General features: G+C 34.5%; 1 protein-coding gene across 2 annotated transcripts; it reads left to right on the top strand.

Moving 5' to 3' along the window:
- The first annotated feature begins 2,898 nt into the window (after window positions 1–2,898).
- Window positions 2,899–16,759, top strand: LOC123546444 (cytochrome P450 1A1-like). Of its 2 annotated transcripts, XM_053524529.1 has the most exons (7): window positions 2,899–3,523; window positions 5,030–5,239; window positions 7,085–7,223; window positions 10,421–10,686; window positions 11,051–11,178; window positions 12,017–12,226; window positions 15,567–16,759. In XM_053524529.1, the coding sequence occupies exons 1-7, from the start codon at window positions 2,963–2,965 to the stop codon at window positions 15,577–15,579; spliced, it is 1,527 nt and encodes a 508-aa protein (XP_053380504.1). In that variant the 5' UTR covers window positions 2,899–2,962; the 3' UTR covers window positions 15,580–16,759. The 2 variants fall into 2 exon arrangements, with proteins under 2 accessions (XP_053380504.1, XP_045188650.2); XM_045332715.2 differs by having other exon boundaries at window positions 12,017–16,759.
- The last annotated feature ends 3,862 nt before the right edge of the window (window positions 16,760–20,621 follow it).

Genomic DNA, 20,621 nt, shown 5'->3' with positions numbered 1-20,621 from the left:
ACCGCAAAATTAAGCAAATTTGATAACTAACGATCGCTGTATCCAAGCTTAAGATAAAGAAGTGTTCGTTCTGTCCATATTACCTATTTGTTTTACTTTGTCTATGCTTTTGTGTACATACATACATACATACATGCTTGCATGCATGCCTTTTGTTTTTGTTGGGTTTAACGTCGTACGGACACATATATTGGTCATATGGCGACTTTCCAACTTTGATGGTGGAGGAAGACCATGCATTATTCCATCAAGGGCGGGCAGCTGTGTAGAACCAAGAGTCTTTAGACTCTAACGGTGCTAATGCACTACATACCTATTGAAACATCCTGCAATTATATCCAGTGAAACAAAAATAACTTAATAAATAACTGATACTATATGAATAACTGATACTGTTATTTGAACCCAGAATTTAATCTTAATAAGAAAACATTCACAACTTATACGCAGTTTTTACTGTACGTTAACTGAGGAAAACCTTATTTAACATGAAAAAAAATTAATTGAAAATTTACTTTTCAAGATGTTCACTCAGTATTGCTTTAATAAATGTTATGTTTTTTTTTTCAAAGAAAAACTTAATTTCTACTTATTCTAAATTATTTCAACGAAATCAAAAGGCATGTGATTCTACATGCTGTTTTACAATTTTAATTCAATGAGCGATGGGTCAGTCTCCATCAAAAAAACAAAAGCACTAAATTAGTAATACAAATGAAGCACGTATCAAATAAAATAATATTTTTACTATTTTCGAGTCAATTGTATTTCTACAGATGAAAGGCAGCACAATTTATTCCATGTTTTATATTGCACCATCATATTTCATGTAAAGAACAATTGGCGATAAATTCACTAAAACAAAATGCTCACAAAAGTAATCCAACATAGTGACTTTGCGACCAGATGGATCCAAACCAGCCTGCGCATCCACACAGTCTGGTCAGGATCCATGCTGTTCGCTTTCATATTCTATTGCAATTAGAGAAACCGTTAGCGAACAGCATGGATCCTGACCAGCCTGCGCGGGTCTGGATCCATGCTGGTCGCAAACTCACTATGTTGGTTTTCTCATGGCGCGGCTCAAATTTGAATATGTCTGTCATACTCGCTCAGATAAAACACGGGCTAAATTGGTCTTCTCTTGAGACTACCAGTGTTAATTTTAAGGGGTTTCACCACATCTGAATTTAAATCATGCCATTCTACGTTTTGGTGGTTATACTTTATGTGCAAAGTTTATGATTATGTGAGTTGTATTTGCAATTTATCCACTACCCCCACTGGAATAATCCTAATTATTACTGCATTGTTCCAAATAATCTTGTAAATAAACTGCCGGAGTGATTTTATTTAACATGTTAGCACACGCGGTTTGATTAATTGTTCATGAGAAGTTATGAAATGTTCAACAACCGTCACGCCCCGTAGCATCCGCTTATACGGAATTCTATTACAGTACAAATGAGTGTAACTCCTTGATACCAAAGGACAAGAAAATATATTACCACTGAGCATAGGTACAAGTAACGACAAGCAGTGGTATTTGTATATAGCTTATATGTATATGTGTGGTGTTTCTTATTCATTCGGGCTGGTATTATTTCCTTAAATCTCAGTTTATATCGGAATCTGAAATAAATAGCGTTGGATGTAGTTTCAAGATAGATAATGCCCTAACTGAATACACATTCTTCACAGTATTTATGTAAAGATTGTAAACATGTAATAATCATGTTTGTGTGTATAAAGTATAATGAATATTAAGTTAAAATATTAAAATATGAACTTGTACTAGAACTAAGCAAGAAGTATGTTTTAAAAAAGATACACGGCCACATTAGTCAATGCACACTTTCAGCTACGAAACGTGCATACACTCTGCACGGATATTTATAAAACCAAACAAAATGTAGTCTTTCTAGTAAAATGTTCATGTTTTTTATGTAGAACATAGTTTAAAGAACACATATTTTACATCATAACTATATTAATCATAATCTAGGAAACTTTGACCAAAAAAAAAAAAAAAAAAAAAAAAAAGAAAAAAACTAAAAAGGATGGGCCGAAAACTGGGGGACAAAATGACACATTTTGCAATCGTCAAGGGATACGAAATGACCAAAACGGGGACAAATTGACTGGCGGACGAGTTGACTAGGGCACGAGCTGACTGTAAATCGGGAGATCTGTCGCAGTTTCACTACAGAGGGGATTAAGGTTTATAACGTAAGCTATTTCCACAGGAGTCTTGCAACGGATTATACTGTCTAACAATACAGCTCAGAGCACCCGCACACCCCTTAAGAAAATTTCACCCCAGATATTTACAGTAAGTAAACATAAAAATCAAAACCGGCCTGCGGCAGATGCCTGTTACTAATAAACTTTGATAATGTGGCAGTTGACCTCAATACAATCGACACTGTTTATTTTCCAATACAGGTAAATCCAATAATTGCTTTACAATAGATCTGTGACAGATTATCTTTGAACACCCCTGGACTTATTGGACTCAACTGCCATATTATCAAAGCTTATTAGTACGACATTACATTTAATTGTGAATGCAGTCATACATACACCATTCACTTAGTGTTGCATATTTGGCCAAGTAACATACATTTTATACTGATCATTTACATGTACCTTTATAGTAAAAATAATAAAATGTAATGAATGAGGAGCATTGGATATCTTTAAAAATAAGTTAAAATTGCACTGACCAAAGTACAAAACATTTTATATATAAAAAGCTCCAGCAAATGCGATTTGTATAAAATCGCCGATTGTGAAATTAGAAGTCCTCTCCTGTTCCGGAAGTGAATACTATTTACATTATATTTTAATGTACTATATTATTGTTACCGCATGATTTACCAAGTTTAACAGATATGTGACCTACATATCAAAACTATATTTGGTTAAAACCGCATTGTTGACTACGTTTTACGAAAACAAAATGGAGGTTTTTGTTTATATAATGTGTGCTTTAATTTCTTTACTGCTGATCTCATTAATCTTTTTACGAGAAAGCAACGGCATTGTTATTCCAGGACCTAAAGGATTGCCTGTTATTGGCTGTCTGTTTGATTTTTCAATTAAATCTATGCATACAAAATTTATGGAATATGCTGGAAAATATGGAGATATAGTACGAATAAACATTTTAGGAAATAACTTGATAACACTTAACTCGGTTGAACTGGTACAGAAAGCGTTCACAGACGACAGGTATAAAACACACCTCAATGATAGGCCATCCACGTTCATTGGGAAGCACGTGGGTTATGGCAATAAGGGAATCGTTTTAACCAGGGATGGGAACAGTACTTTACATAATGAATTAAGAAAGTTGTTTACACGAGGATTTCGCGTGTATGGAGATGGAATTAAAGTATTTGAGGACAAAGTTTTGCACGAGATTGTTAACATGAAGTCGCAGATAAAAGAGTTCGGTGATGTTGAGTTTGACCTTGTGTTCGTGCTCAGACGTTCATTGTCTAATCTTTTATCAGTTTTCGTAAGTCAGATTTTATTACTTTATTTATATGCTTTTATCTCAACCGTTGCATACAGAAAAGTATCATGCAGTACTAAAATGTGACGAACCTTGCATAAAATATAAAAAATATTATTTTAGATGGAGGGTATTATCAACCTAGTTAGGTGCTAAGGTAAAGTTTGCAATATCATTTTTACAGACTTCCATGTAGTTTTCGTATGTTTTAGTATATCGTCGGCATTATGAAAAATATATAAAATGACGTATTTTCTTACGTATATTTTTCGTAATGCTGAAGTTCTACCGAAATAATGTATATTTGTTTATCTGTAAAAGGAAACTTCTTGAAAGTTTTAAAGCTATATTGGGGCCAATTATATAATGAAGGAAAAAACTGTTGAAAACTGAACTTGATTTTTAAGCTACACGTCAGTGCAAAATTATGCAAATTTTAAATGTACTGCCCTAAAGATTATACGACTACAACGAAAACAGAAAATTTGAAGATATTAGGAATTTATTGTTGTATTTCCTAGGAAGGCTTTGAAACTTAGTTACTGACAGATTTTATGTTACAGAATCACACGAGAACTTGTTGTTTTCTGAATTTCCCATTCGAAAATGAGAAGCGTTTGTCACAGAGTACCGAAAGTATAAATATTTATATAAACGGTCGCCATGTACGAATTCCTCCTTGTTGCATTTGTCAAAATTGTAAAAATGTCTTTATTGCCAAGGCAACCGATGTTTGATTCCCGACTCAGACAGATTTTTCTCTCGTTTAAAAGTTTTGTAATAGTTTAAATTTGTATAATGTTGAAGCACTATTATAATATAAGAGTAAAACATGGTACCTTTAATTTTGTAAATACTTGAAGAAACGGATGTGGAGTTAAGTCAATTTAAGATTGATAGTCCCTGCACTTAAAAGAAGTGGACCCGTCGCCAAATTACTGATTCTCCATACACAATTTCGGAATTCTCCGTTTTTTCTGGAACACGGTCGCGTTGAGTTACAGTTACGTCTGAAGTCTAATGAGATACGTAACCTTGCGGAAATTGCCGAGTCCACTATTTTAAGTTTAATGCAGTGAACTCATAAGACTTGAGGGTTAGTTATTGTATAGAGTAAGGCGTTCTAAACTTCCCATTGCTTTTTTTGCCACTGTTTCAAATTGCCTTACAATGTTCGTTGATTTGCTTGTTTGTGTTCACCATGAATATGTTTTACTTTGCCCACATATAATATCCTATAAACACGACAAACATGCTTTGCTTTTAGGTTTCGTTTTGACTGACCTCTTTCTTTGAAAATACCCATTCCTGTAGAAATCTTTGTCCTTATTTTTGATAGAAAAGCATATAAAAGTACTAATAGGCCACTTAATTTGTTGTGTTCATAAAACTCTAATTGAAGTTGTAAAATCCGAAGTATTTTTTCTATAAATACAAGACAATTTACCATATATTTAAACATAAAATTTTTCTAGCAATATTTCTGATATATTTCTGTTCCAAAAATAGCTTTCTGGTGAACCAATCAACGACTGCGGCGATGTGGATATATTCTGGGATTTCAGTCAGACTTTAGCCTTTATGTTTACACCAAAGGCTAATGCTGTTTATACACTTGCCCCTTTTATGCGGTTTCTGCCAGGAATATACCGGGACAACTTTCAAAGGATCCTTGCCGCTAGAGAAAGAATACACGAGAAATATTTGTTTCGTATCAAGGTAAGAGAACATTGTCTATGTGTGAGTTTGTTTTTTACGTTCCACTTATTCATCTATTCAGTTTAAAAAAAAACAAAACAAAATGCGTTATGATATGAGCCGCGCCATGAGAAAACCAACATAGTGGCTTTGCGACCAGCATGGATCCAGACCAGCCTGCGCATCCACATGTTGGTTTTCTCATGGCGCGGCTCAATTATGTTGATTTATGTTTAGTTGTAGATTATGTTTTAAGGTAGTTCTGCACGTTTGGATCGAATAATTTTCTACAATGTAGAATTTGATTAAACTCTGATTTTTCAAAACTTCAGAATATACCTAGAAAATACAGCAAATAAAAAAGATAGGGTCGTGTGCTTGATTGTTTGCTAGACTGAGTTGGCGTAAAACCCAGTACATTCAAACAAAACAAAAATGTCATGTTTTTCCTCCAGAAGAAGGATCTAAACACCGAGCAGAATGATTATTCTTTTGGTGATCATTTAACTAACCATGAATCAAACTTCTGACATTAAAAAAAAACATCGAATATCAACGTCAGTAGAAACTAGAATGTGTCTGTAGGACACTGGGTGTGCCCCCCACTGGTACATTTGTTACAAATACGGGGAAATAATTCAAATGTTTGCAGTCTTAATGTGATATAGCCTCAAAAAATTATGAAAAGGATTCATTATTCTATACCATATACTTTTTGAGCTGTGAGCATCACAAACAAAACATCCACTATTTTGGCTATTTCAAGGGCCATTACTCTGTAAAAAAACACTAAAATTCTCAAGAAGAATGCTAAGTGTGCAAGGTCACATTATGATAAAGACTCAAGCAAGGTTTCATGAATTTACATTAAATATTTTTTTAGTGAGGCACATAATTAGGTGAAAATGTGCAGTTTTTTACTATTTCAAGGGGCCATAACTCTGGAAATAGGGGGCGGACCTAGACGAAAAATAGGAGGTCCCCAAGTTCATATCATGATAAAGACTCGTGCAAGGTTTCATCAATTTATATCAAATACGTTTTGAGCTAGGCGTGTCATAAGGTGAAAATGTGCATTTTTGACTATTTCAGGGGCCGTAACTCTAAAAATGGGGGCGGAGCCAGATGAAAAATAGGAGATGCGCAAGTTCATATCATGATTAAGACTCATGCAAGGTTTCATGAATCTATATCAAATACTTTTTGAGCTAGGCGTGTCACAAGGTGAAACTGTGCATTTTTGACTATTTCAGGGGCCATAACTCTAAAAATGGGGGCGGAGCCAGACAAAAATAGGAGGTGCGTAAGTTCATATCATGATAAAGACTCATGCAAGGTTTCATAAATTTATAATATCAAATACTTTTTGAGCTGGGCGTGTCACAAGGTGAAAATGTGTATATTTTACTATTTCAGGGGCCATAACTCTAGAAATAGGGGGCAGACCCAGATGAAAAAAGGAGGTGCGCAAGTTCATATCATGAATAAGACTCATGCAAGGTTTCATGAATCTATATCAAATATGTTTTGAGCTAGGTGTGTCACAAGGTGAAAATGTGCATTTTTGACTATTTCAGGGGCCATAACTCTAAAAATAGAGGGCGGAGCCGAACGAAAAATAGGAGGTGCGCAAGTTCATATCATGATAAAGACTCATTCAAGGTTTCATCGATTTATTTCAAATACTTTTTGAGCTAGGCACGTCAAGAACTTCGGACGGACGCACAGACGGACGGACGCACGGACAAGAGCAAATCTATATGCCCCCACCACTCATGGGGGTAGGGGGGGGGGGTGGGGGGCACAAAAAAAAACAGACAAGATGTTCTATTACTTATTACTGATCCGATTTCAACTATTTTGTAGGAGACACACGAAAGAGGCAAAGTTAGAGGATACATTGATTTCCTACTAGAAGAACAAGCTAACCAGCTTGAAACTGGAAATGATGTCCTCCTCACAGACGATACCGTAAAGGCAATGTTGCAAGACATGGTTCCAACTGGTACATTAACGCTCAAAGCTTAGTTATAGTTGCATTTGTACTTCAACTTTAATAGCTATGATGACGAGAAACTTCTTTATAATTATGTTCAAGTCAAATTATATTATAAATAAAGTTCTCTTCTGTTCTGTTCAACTTACATGATGCTACACGAAAACACCTGACCTTCCTAATTTTCATAAAGTTACCAACGTATGAACGCTTTTCACACATGGACCATTAATAGATTCTGATAAATATCTAAAGAAAAACTTTGTATACTAACGAAGTCCGCCATAATGCGACTAATAATCCGATTAGGCCAGTGCCTTTAAATACATATTTTGAAAATACGTTGAGTAATGGGAATTATATGCCTCCTAACAATTTTTAAAGAAATTCCAGATAATCATTCAAATCACCAATTTGAGGAAATAAGAATGTTATGTATATCAGGTAATAAACATGTACGTCGATCTAATTCCATCTTTGTCAAATTAGGTTAAAACTGTTATTTTAAATTACATGTTTGAATAAAAATATTTAAATTTCAAAAATTATTTTTTAATTAATTAAATTTCAATTTATGATTCACATATATTTTGCCCTTAAAAGATATAATCAAATGATTAAATACATATCTAAAATGGGAATATCCTTCCCGGCTCTCAATTTTGAAACAAAAACCCGATTATCATTCAAAATCACCAATTTGAGGAATACACTGCAAATTGCCTCGGGCAAGGTATAAACTCCGCCTGTGTAAAAAGTTTCAGAATGTTGTCGCAATATCCCTAATTAGCAAAACCAGTGTAAGGTCAAGATTATCAAGATAAGAGAGATTAACAAAAGTCGATACTCGCGTTAAGATGGTATAAAGGGAAACAATCATATTTAACCGATCTGGCTTAATTATCAAGGGACAATACTCTTCAAAACACGGTCTCATTTCTGGACATGATTCTCTACTACAAATATCTGAAGTAATTCAAAATCTGGGTTCCGATTAAAGAGATTTCTCCGTTTAAAAATTGATTAAAAAATTATTATGTTTTTGAAAATTCCTTTTAGTAGGAAACAACTAATTAGGATAACACCAGATCTAGTTGGATACATAAATTGTAGGAATTAAGACATTCCTTAACACAGACAAGAAGATCCTCATAGCTGGTTGCACCTCTAAATGGTAACAACGCATTTTGGCAGGCAGTACCAAAATTCGGCAGAGTTTTGGCCGTCACTACCAAAATGCGCACCCAAGGCACTTTGGTAGTTTACAAAAATGTAGTACCAAAATGCGTTGAATATGTACACATCCAACGCAAAACGGTACTATTAATAATCTCATGATTTACAAAAAAAACATTTTGTGACGAATGGACAGTATTATTTCAAAGTGAGTCATGATAGAACTTAGTCGCTATTCCGACCTTGACCTTTTGACCTTGAAACTCCAGTACTACTGGGACGATCCGGCTGATTAACGAAATGACCAAGTTTGGTGAACATTTTATAAGAACTGCTCAAGTTAGATAGCGCCCTCCCTCCGCAGGTGCTTTCATAATACAAATGAAGAAAAAAGCTAAAATCTGCGATTAAGTTTTTAGAGAAAATCATTCGCATTTATATATGTAAATAATAAGATACATGACATTGTATACCTAATTGGGGAGGAAGCTTCATTTCTGAGGAAATGATATATTTCTTAAAGAGAAAAAATCTTTTTGTCGGAAATATTTATCTAAGACGACCCCTAAAACACGCTCAAAATTCGTAATTTATGTTTATGTGAGATGTTTTAAAACATATCTAGGTGGACGACCCACGTGCCACCTACACATTTATACTTCATTTTACAGAATTCAACATTTAAATGTTATTGCATAGGAGGCGTCCACACGCTTAGGTTTTGGTTGGTTTTTATACGAAAACTATATCTCGGAACGGAACTCCGGACACCCTCCCCCTCCACTTTTATAGGAGACATTTCCTCATTTTATCGCTGTCTTTATCTGCGTAATGTAAAAATGAGCACAGCCCCTAGTGTTGAAAAAAACTAACTACGTTCCATTCCATGACTCTTAACACATCATATGTACCCATGCAACGTATTTTGTCGCTACCAGAACTCGGTTACTACCAAAATGCGTTGCTTCCATTTTTGTAACATAGCTGAATGAAAATATGTCCCTGGTTATTCCAATGGATACTCTTGGAGTCAAACATTTTAAATACACGTGTAATACCTCTAAAAATAAATTCATTATCGAATAAATGTATTCATGTATACGTTTAACATCATTTCTTTATATTAGTAGCGCGAATGATTTTCGATTTATCAGTCGCGCAACTAATATAAAGAAGTGAGGTTATACGTATCCATAAATACATTTATCCGATAATAAATTTATTTTTATGTCTATTTTTAAGTTGAACTGAAGTACGAAGTTTTCTTTGTTTGGTATAGAGAAAGAAAAGGAATAAAAACCATGTGAAATTGAATAGGTCATTTAATAATAAACGACGGAACATACCAACATGATATCATACAAAAACATATATGAGCCGTGCCATGGGAAAACCAACATAGTGGGTATGCGACCAGCATGGATCCAGACCAGCCTGCGCATCCGCGCAGTCTGGTCAGGATCCATGCTGTTCGCTAATAGTTTCTCCAATTCCAATAGGCCTTAAAAGCGAACAGCATGGAGCCTGACCAGACTGCGCGGATGCGCAGGCTGGTCTGGATCCATGCTGGTCGCATACCCACTATGTTGGTTTTCTCATGGCAGGGCTCATATAATAAAATATCGAAAATTGTTTCACAACGTACAACAAGTAATAAAATTGATAGTATATAAATTATATACTGTCTTAGTCATACTGTTGTTATATCAAAGGTTAGGTCCTTAACAACTGGCCACAAAATTGTGGGACACAATTTCTCACCAACCTTATTCTGATGTTAGAATCTTTTCTCAAAATCTTTTGCAGCAATAACATTTGAATTAACAGTACAACAGTATGTAAGTTAGCGATTAAAAACGCAAGTTCTTAGTAACTCATTCTTCTGCTAATAAGACCTCATAAACGATGAATAAAATACATTTGGTCGTAGCTTTAGTAATGAGCCATCATTGTTACATCCATTTCATATTTAAATTATGCATAAACAAATCCTACATCTTAATGACGTTATATATAATTGCAATTTTCAGGCCTTATAACAACACTTTCTACGTTGAGCAATCTATTTCTTTGCTTGTTAAACCACCCAAACTGCCAGCGTAAGGCACAAGAAGAATTGAACAAAGTAGTTGGTAATAAGCGTCTACCGAGCCTTGATGACAGACGGAATTGTCCATTTTTAGAAGCGCTTGTTATGGAAACCCTACGATATTTAACCACTGCTCCTATTGGGGCACCACATGTGACTGAAAGAAGCCTGCAGTTTGAAGGTTTCATTATACCTGCAAAGAGCAATGTATGTTTACTCGAAAATACATTTCACTGCAAAATGTTGTAATTAAAGTATGGTTTACTTTCAAGATAATACAGTTAGTATTCATTTACAATGTACTTTATTTTTATGTACCTTATGGGTGCTGCTGCGATCTGTCGATTGATGACTGTTGGTTCCTGTCATTCAAATGCAAAATAACACCTAAGCATAACATGTTACTTCGGAGTTGCTTTCTAAATATATTTAAAGTAAACTGTTTTATTTTCAACAAATACAAGGTCATAATTGTGATATTTTAAAGTCCTGTTTATGATCTTTGACCAACAAAAAAGTTTTATATGACTTCTTATAGAAATATAATGTCTGGTGAATTGCTTTTTTTCAGGTATTTGCGAATTTGTGGTATATACATCATGACGAACGAATCTGGGGAGATCCTTGGACATTTAGACCTGAGAGATTCTTAGATGAAAAAGGTCAACTTCTGGAAAGAGGGCACTTGTTTAGGAAAAGGTTGTGTGTTCTTTTTCAACGATTTTTCAGTAATACAAACGACGTTTTCTGAGCACAATACCCAGTAAATAGGTTCCGTCATGCTGGCTCTCTTCGACGAGCCAGTATTACGATAAACTTTTACAATGAAAACTACCTTAAACGCCGAACATCTCCGATACATGGCTTCCAGCTTTTTCCTTATTACATACAGCAAGCCAGAAAAAATAAAACAACATGGCGTTTCGTTCATGAAAAGTGACCAATCGAAGGATGGCTTACAAAAGCCATATTACCCTAGAAGGCTGCAGCCATCTTAAATGAACAAAAAGAGCTCAGTGACACGCAAAGGACCAATCTATCGCAAGTAGAATACTTTTGCATCGATCGCTTCTCCCTAATTAACAGTTAGGAAAACTTAGGGTAACTGAGCCAGTTGAGCACTTAGAAAATTGCGTATTTGAAAAAAATGTCATTGGGATCTCAACACTGGAAATATTTGTGATACAAATTACAACAGCTTATCAAAAGGATTGCTTTAGACATTCCTTAGTACAATAATTGTTTTTGACAAAGTTCATAGCCGAAAGTTTCTTCAAATATGTAGAGGATGTTCGTAAGGTTTCAGCCTTAGATTGAAGTTTTCTATTTTATATGTAAATTAGCATTTTTTTCTGTTTGATATTTACCACTTTGAATTCACTCTAACATTTCATAATTTGCTGAAAAATGCAGTGTATCTATACTGTAATAGTCATTATCAATCCGTTGTCATTTTGTGTTATCCTTACAGTTATATTGGTAGGTTTCGCTCACCCTATGATACCAAGATTCACAATTTCTTTGTTTTATTTTTCAGTTTGATTCCATTTGGTGTAGGTAGACGACAATGTATTGGAGAAACATTTGCCCGTTCAAGGATATTTCTGTATACAGCATCACTTCTCCAGCAGTGGACGTTTGTTCCATCACCAGGCAAAGTCGGGACATGTGATCCGAGAAAGGGAGATTTCGAGATAGATACAGTAATAAGGAAAGAGTCCCTCTTTTGTACTGTAAAAGGTACAGATAGTAAAGGCCATTTATGAAAAAAGGGGAAAAAACTCGCAAAGAATTGATTTTTGGTGAAAGCATTATACAATATGTATGTAACAGCATACTAAAAGTATAGAATGTTATCATGGTGCAAAATGCTTTTTTTGGGGTAAAAAGTTTAAAAATATAATTGAAACTGTGAATTTCTGGAATCGGCCCATAATGATGTCAATATTTTTATTAAGAAAGCGAAATTTTGCATGGTAGTAGAGAATTATAACTCAAACAAATTAAGCTCATGACTTTTAAAAAAAAATCCAAGATGGCCGCCATTAAATTCTCATTACACAGGAAAACCATTTAGGCATTTCACAAAGTTCAAATAGTGTGAAAAATGACCAGCATCATAGAAGACATGCAAATTTCAATCTTAAACAAATTAAAGATGGCTTCTCAATTCCAAAATGGCCGCCACAGGGTCATTTAGACAATACAGACCCCGAAAAAGAAAATGGCGCTAAAAATGGTTTGACTGAAAATATTTTTCTTGCATCAAACATGACCCCCATTTTTTTCTGATTTTATTCAGCATTGACAATATTCGTCAAGAGAATGTAAGATACAGACATTTAAAGTAGGTCCTGATGTGTGCTGCAGCCATTGGAAATATGACAATTTTATATAGAATAACGAAGAACAGCTATTTAGTGTGCTGTAAGATACATGGGAACATTGGTAAAAATTGAAATCTGACCAGATGAGGATGGGAAAGGTCTACTTTGACTAGAATTTGATTAAAGATGGCAAATTTATTTTTGCTTTAAATGTTGATAAACACAAATTGGGAATATGTGAATGTTATAAAGAATAAAAAAAGAACAGCTATAAAGTGTGTCATAACCTTTAACAAAAACATTAATTGAATACATTTTACTAAAGTACGATTCGCAGTAGCATAAAAATCTATATCATAACAACACTTCCACATAGCATATGTAAATATCAGGATACGAGTTATATGACACAGGAAAATGCTTACGCCTTTAGTATCTTGAACAATGTAATTGGTCCAATCGCTAAGGTGACTGTCCTATGTTAAAACGTAGAGCTGGTGAGACCATATACAGTACCTTATAAATATTTTTTTTCTCTGGCTACCTCGCCTAAATGATTCATGACTGTAATGATATCAGGGATTAGGCGAATCACTCAATGTTTCAAACTAACAATCTTCAACTAATGATAATCAGCTCAAACTCCTATAAGACTTTTTTTTTGAAGTTCCTGTCAGCCAATGTCTTTGAATCGACAACATACGAGTGTCCTTTCGCATAGATGTTCAGCCGGTGTTCTCTTACATGAAGCTGCAACTCAGTATGATTGCCCTAACTCCTGAATTCTCAGCGCTTATATGCTATAAAATATAGCATTAAAATGACCCCAATGCCTTGGCTGTACTTCGCCGATAACGTTGAACCCCGTTCTCTTACTGACTCAGACGATTACCAAACCAAACGTCTCTGTCTCAGATTTCCGATGATCAGCCTGTATTTGCTATCGTCTATCCCGTAAAGGTTTCATTTCTATGCGCTGGCCTTAACGCTCGAAATACAATACTGCAACTCTTCTTTAGTCTCAAACGTCTTTTATATAATTTATCTGCCCTGACAGTGTAGCTGCAACAGCTCTTTTTTCAAGGTACTGGGATAAATTATAAGTTGCATCCTTGATGTGTGGATACAGAATGACTTCATTGTAATTCGTCTACTTATCTATACCCTAGCAGAGGTGTGCTTTGACGGGTGCTATTTATGGAACTTGTTTCTGACTGGTCAAAATTCGAACATATTTTACATTGAATACACGAGTACTTGATCTAACAAATAGTTGGTTCTCTTTTACTATACGATTGTATTTAACATAATGTATGATGCCGAGATCCAGCTATGACTGTTATTAACCCAAGTCGTTCATAAGGTTATAACACACTAAATAGCTGTTCGTCTTTATACTACATAAATTTATTTATTTTGTTGGGTTTAACGTCGCACCGACACAATTATAGGTCATATGGCGACTTTCCAGCTTTTGATGGTGGAGGAAGACCCCAGGTGCCCCTCCGTGCATTATTTCATCAAGAGCGGACACCAGGGTAGAACCACCGACCTTCCATAAGCCAGCTGGATGGCTTCCTCACATGAGTGAGTGAGTGAGTTGGGTTTTACGGCGAATCGACACAAAATGGTCATATATCGCCGAGTCCTCACATGAAGAATTATACTATATAAAATTGACATATTTGCAATGGCTGCAGCACACATCAGGACCAATTTAGAATGTCTGTAACTTACATTTTCTTGAAGAATATTATCAGTGCTGAATAAAAATCAAAAGAAAAGCGGGGGTTATGTTTGATGCAAGAAAAATATTTTCAGTCAAACGCACAAATTGCATAAATCAGCTGAAACTGAGACCCCAGATTGTAGTGGTGGTGTATGATATAAGTTTCCATGACAAATTATATCATGTTATTATTTCAATGTGAAAATGCTACCTACATGTCAAGCATGTCATTTCAGAAAAATAATTGCAAAATATAAGGAAAATAGTTCTACAGAGCAAAGAAAAAGGAAGAAAAAAGGCTGAGGACTATTTGAATCTACCATATTGTTTGTGCCATTTTCCTATTTAATGAAAAAGAAAATTAACTGAAAACACCTTTTAATGTAATTCTGCCTCAAAACCATGATTGTCATATGGGAAATAATCTTACTAAGAAAGAAAAGTACCCATACTCATATATTTTGTTAATAAATAAGAAATTTATCGCTGCTTTACGACAATTTCTACTGCCGAATGACTCGGCAATTTTGTCTGTATATTTCACTGTTGCCCCGTATTGAATCTGCTGACAGTATGTTTTCCATCTTAGGTAAACTGCATACTGTTACTAACAATAACCAGCTTATTATATGTAAAAGCAATGATATGAGACAATTTGACATAAAATCGACGACAATTCTGGTTTAAATGTCGTTTTTATGGCGGCCATATTGGATTTAGGACGCCATTTTGTTTTCTTCTAAATTTCTAATTAGTTTACATTTTGCACAATGTAGTAATCTAATGTAGTGCCAAAGTTGGACCTCGTTAGATGCATAAATCTGTTGTTATGAGCCGATTCCAGAAATCTGCAGTTTCATTAATATTTTAAACATTTTAACCCCAGAAATAGACATTTTGCATCATGATACTTTTCTATACTTTTTATATGTTGTTGCATACATCTTGTATAATACTTACACAAAAAAATCAATTCTTTGCGAGTTTTTTCCTTTTTTTGGCATTTTGGCCATAAATGGCCTTTCCTAAGAGGCTTGCGTGTGAATTTTCTGCTACAGGGTGTGGCAGTGTAATTTTGATATTACACAAACAATAATAATTTCATCATTTAATGCCATGTGTAATAATAGATCGTCTTTTAATTTATCTAATATTATGCATGACCAGTCATTAAATTATTATATTTAAATACAAATAATTTTATGTATAAAATTTTATTTCGGTAAGAAATGATAGTATTTGGCAATTCATTTTATTTAAAAAAGACGATTATAGTCGTGACAATAGGAGAAGGTACCTACAGAAATATTCACTGATTCTGTAAAATTTTGGATCTCGATTTTTTTAGAATTACTTGAATTTTATGTTTTATTGTATTTAAAAAGTTTCATATTAATCCAGTAGAAAAGAAGTCTTTGTCTAAAATTCGGTGAGATGTACAACGAAACAAAGTCGATCAAACTGACATTTGAGGGAGGTTGCTATTTTGGTAGATAGATTTTATGTTTCGTTGTGTACTCTTACGTGCAGTAAATATTGATACAGAGCATTATCCATCTGTATAACACTTTCGAGCTTTAATCGATTCGCACTTAATGTTTAAAACTTCTAGATTTGCACGAATGTATACGTCTTTGTAAATAACTTTGAATGTTCATAATGTTGACACCTCAGACACTTATTGAAATACTCCAAGTACGAGTATTCGCACAGGTATGAAATCGCAACCTCATATGCCTTTTACTTCAAGAAAAATAGACCGTCATAATCCGTTTGTTCTAAAGATTTGTATCTTGTATAGTAATTGAAACTTGTAACGCCCGTCGATATTTTTGCAATGTCTTTTATACTACAAGTAGTATATTTATGAAATTGCGTATGTTAGAAGTTTCGTTAAGTGTATATTTCCGTACTTGTCCTGAAGTGCTGACATTGAAACCATTGCTTCATGTGGCAATTATCTTTAGCTTTCTTGCTTACGTTAAATATTGTTCACCACTAACGTATGACTCGTATTAAAAATATTAATAAACCTACTTTATCAGTTTATATAATTCATATTTACAGTGTTTATTAAATTTAATCACTTGACTGGATATGAAATGATACTACATGTATAACAAAAGAGTCACGATGGCAAAGTCGCTTACCTTAATTTGATATTTGAATCATTTATATTATCATCCATCGATCAAGAATTAAAAATAGAATCAACATTTTAGCTTATTAATTAAATTAAGGTAATTCTGCACGTTTGATACACCGGAAGTGATGGCGTGACGTCATTTATCCGCCTAACATAGAATAAAGCCTGGACTCGGTATACGGAAATGGAAATCGTATTATGAATCAACGGCAACCCGTGAGTAAATTTATTAAAACGGCAACGTGACTTTTTTCTCGGATAAGTACGGAGCAGTACGTCTCAGTACGTGAAAAATGGTGATAAATGGGGAATAAAAAAATACAGGACGCGAATAAGTAATACGTCTTACTGCGCCTGACAACTTGTCCATATAAGACAACAATATATGAAATGACTTGATTTTTCATACTGCCCCACTTCTTACCTAGGTTATTGAAATAGGAGGTGTATTTTGTGTTAATTAAGGTGATATCAAATGTTCAAGTAGCACTGGACTGTAAGTCCATACAGCACATAGGTTTGCAAGAGAAGACGGGTCTGCGGTGGACTACGTTGAACTACGCTTAAGTACGGGCAGCCTCGGATAAATACGTTCAGCTACAGATCAATGCGGCAAGGTACGTTTCAGTACGGATAACTACGTTTTAGTACGTTTAACTACGGATGAATAAGTTTCAACCAAGTTGGACTAAAGTCACGCTAAAATGGCTACGGATCGCTCAAAACTTTTGTGCATGTTGCAAGTTTAGGTTAAGTCTTGAATACGTTTTGACCAAGTGTTGGTACGGATTGATACGGATTACTACTATGACGCACGGCTCATGGACGGATCGAAACGCAATACTACGTTGCTATCTGTGGCTAGACGTAATTATCCGCGCCGTATGTGTGACTGGGTTATACCCCACTCTCACATACATCGCCGACATAATAAAGTAAATGCGTGCACATTCGTGTGGTGGGTTAACGTGTGGCTTTCACTGTTGGATATTTATCCTTGTTTTTTCTATAGAAGTTAAAACATAAAATAGAAACATCTGTTGTTATTTGATGTATACAAAGTATATCTTTAGTGTAAAATCGTTTTTTTTACATTCAGTCTAGTTCATCTTACAGTCAATTAAATGTATACCTACGATATTTTTTATTTCACAAATCGAATACAAGACACTGTATTCAATTCCCAATCGATACGGAAAATAATCGAGGTAGCACTATATGCTTTATTCATGACGTCAAAAATGATGTCAGATTTTATGGTGGCGTCTTGCCTAAAATCATAGTGAATTTTGGCCATTACCATTATAAATAGATAGAGGTACAAAATAAAAGGGTCGATAAAATAGTACCTTGGTCTGCAGAAATGTAGATTTCTATTTTGATCCACTGGAATTTTTCAGGTCGACTCACAGGTCTGGCAAACTCTACCACAGCCGAATTCAACTTGCATGACAACATACAGTTATAATAACCATTTTGATGAAACATACAGTGACATCCTTATAAATCGTTTGTCTGACTTTCTCAAAGAAATGAAATAATGATCTAATTAAAATACCTCTTATATTCTTAAGCCATCTAGTTCGTTATGCAATTAAAAGACTAAACCAAGGCTCCTTGACCGATCAATATCCCTCTCCTCCCAGAAAAGAATAATCTGGTTCATTATCATTATTATGGTTCCCATTCAAAGTGTACTATGCCCATTTTGAAAGGTTGAAAATATCCCATTCAGACAAACCAGTATCGCTGGCAATTACCAAATACACTTAGATAACTCGGGCCGGAGAGGTGCCCTCCCATCCATTTAAATTGAGTACGAAATAAACTATTTTGTCCGTGTATTAGAAATATATGTTACTCTTTCCTCCATGAAATATTACTGCGAGTGCATGCGAGTTATTTGGCTGGAAAATGAGAGTATGACATTAAATGTTGTTATTTTATGAAACAAAAACAGATACAAACAATAGATCTATGTGTAGGTTGATTTAAAGTCACTGTTACATTTAAATAATGCACTGAACAGAATAAGTGTGTGTGAAAACTGAATGTTTGAAATGGCATTGCGAAAAAAGTTAAATCATTTTGTAAACATTCTTTCGGATCTTTAGAAAGAGAAGTATATTAACAAAAGACAAGTTAGAAGACAAAATTTTTACATTTATAAACTTTGGTTACATGACTACATTCAGTGTTTCTATATAATACATGTATATGTAAACTTTCATGTAACTTTCGGTACAAGTGAGTTGAGGGTGTTTGGGTGGGGATGTATGTTAGTTGAGTACTACAAAACATCAACCGGGTCTAAATCTTAACTAAATATTCCAGTATTATACTTACTGCTGTATTTATTAAAAAAGAATTTAGAGTGTAAACACACAAGTATTTCCCTAAGAAATGCGACTGTTAAAACAAAATAGATACTGTATTTGCAAGTCTTGTATAAATACCATAGGTAACAGATATTCTGCTGTGAGTCTTTAAGTAGCTAGGTAAAATAAAAGCTATATTCTGTTATTTTACTTTTCTGTTTCTTAATTAGACAACCATTAACGTTTTTATTTCCCACTCCTGGATTGAATTGTCGATTGGCGATATAAACAGTCCAAATTAACACCGTGTAAGATGCAGTACAACAGAAACGACGCTACTTGGAATGTCAACGGGACTTGTTTCTTGATTTATTTTATCATTAATTGGAACCAGAAACTTTTTGTAAATGCAGCATTACATTGTTAATAAAGACAACAGTACCTACATATGTGCCATATGCCATCAAAATTAAGGAAATTGACAATTACTAATATTTACTATATATACCCATTACCAGAGAAAGTGATAACATAAAGCAGAACTGAAGAGGACAAAATTTTGAATGCTCGCATAACTGCTCTCTCTCTCTCTCACACACACACACACGCACACACACACACACATCCATCCAAACACCACCCCTTCATAAAAATGATTTTAAGCCGAGAAAAGAAAAAAAGGCCAAATATAGCGGACCCCATAGGAACCAATATTTAAGCCAATTATTTTTTAACTATCATAGTATTTATCAGGCTAAAATCATATAAACATAAATGGTAATAGTAGACTACCGGGAAGAATATACTGAACACAACCATAGACACACATCACAAATAGAAACTGATGTGAAATATCGCTTCAAATACCTATCAACAATGATATGGGCCTGGTATGTCTTATAAAGGTGTAGTGGGGGGGGGGGGGGGGGGGGGGGGGGGGGGGGGGGGAAGCAACATCATCAACATACAAGAGAACATTTTTGACATAATAATATTGTAAAAGGATAAAAAGCAAGTTGAAAATAGGGGCACCGCCTTAGAACGGTCAGAAACCTATGTGAAAGGGACTTGGCGTTTTGGGCATGATAATCTCAAAATCTTATCATAGGCGAGACCTGGTAAATAAAATAATGCCCAAGAAGCTGTTACGTAAGTTACTTAATACAAGATAACATATAATCAGGGTCAATCCGCAATGTACCCATTAATTTATCAAAAGTAAACAGGACTGGTTTCGAAATATATTATTAATTTTCAGAAACACTCCTCCGTTTTGAATAAGAAAAATGAAAAAATATGCCCATGTGAAAAGGCTGGTCTTGTTGTTGTTTAAAAACATCTTAAGTTGATTTTAATTTTCACGTTACCTGAAAATTAAGTATTAAACATCAGCCATATATTCTTTGACATTTGTTTATCTAGGCAGATAAAGTGTCGTTAAAGGATAGGCAGTTACGTCGTAAACGCTTTAATTTGAACAATAAAGATAAAAAGCTTAATCTCCGGGATCAAGGAAAAGGTGGGAGCATTTAAACCAATCAAAATGTATTTGTTTGTAAGACGGTCTTTTAACATTTCAAAATCTTTAGTATTGATAATTTCTAAATATAGCCATTTACTTA

The sequence above is a fragment of the Mercenaria mercenaria genome, chromosome 15 (assembly GCF_021730395.1).
Source record: "Mercenaria mercenaria strain notata chromosome 15, MADL_Memer_1, whole genome shotgun sequence".
In the NCBI taxonomy this organism is placed as follows: Eukaryota; Metazoa; Mollusca; class Bivalvia; order Venerida; family Veneridae; genus Mercenaria; species Mercenaria mercenaria.
Note: the sequence above shows the minus strand (reverse complement) of the source record. Positions and strands in the feature narration are given on the sequence as shown.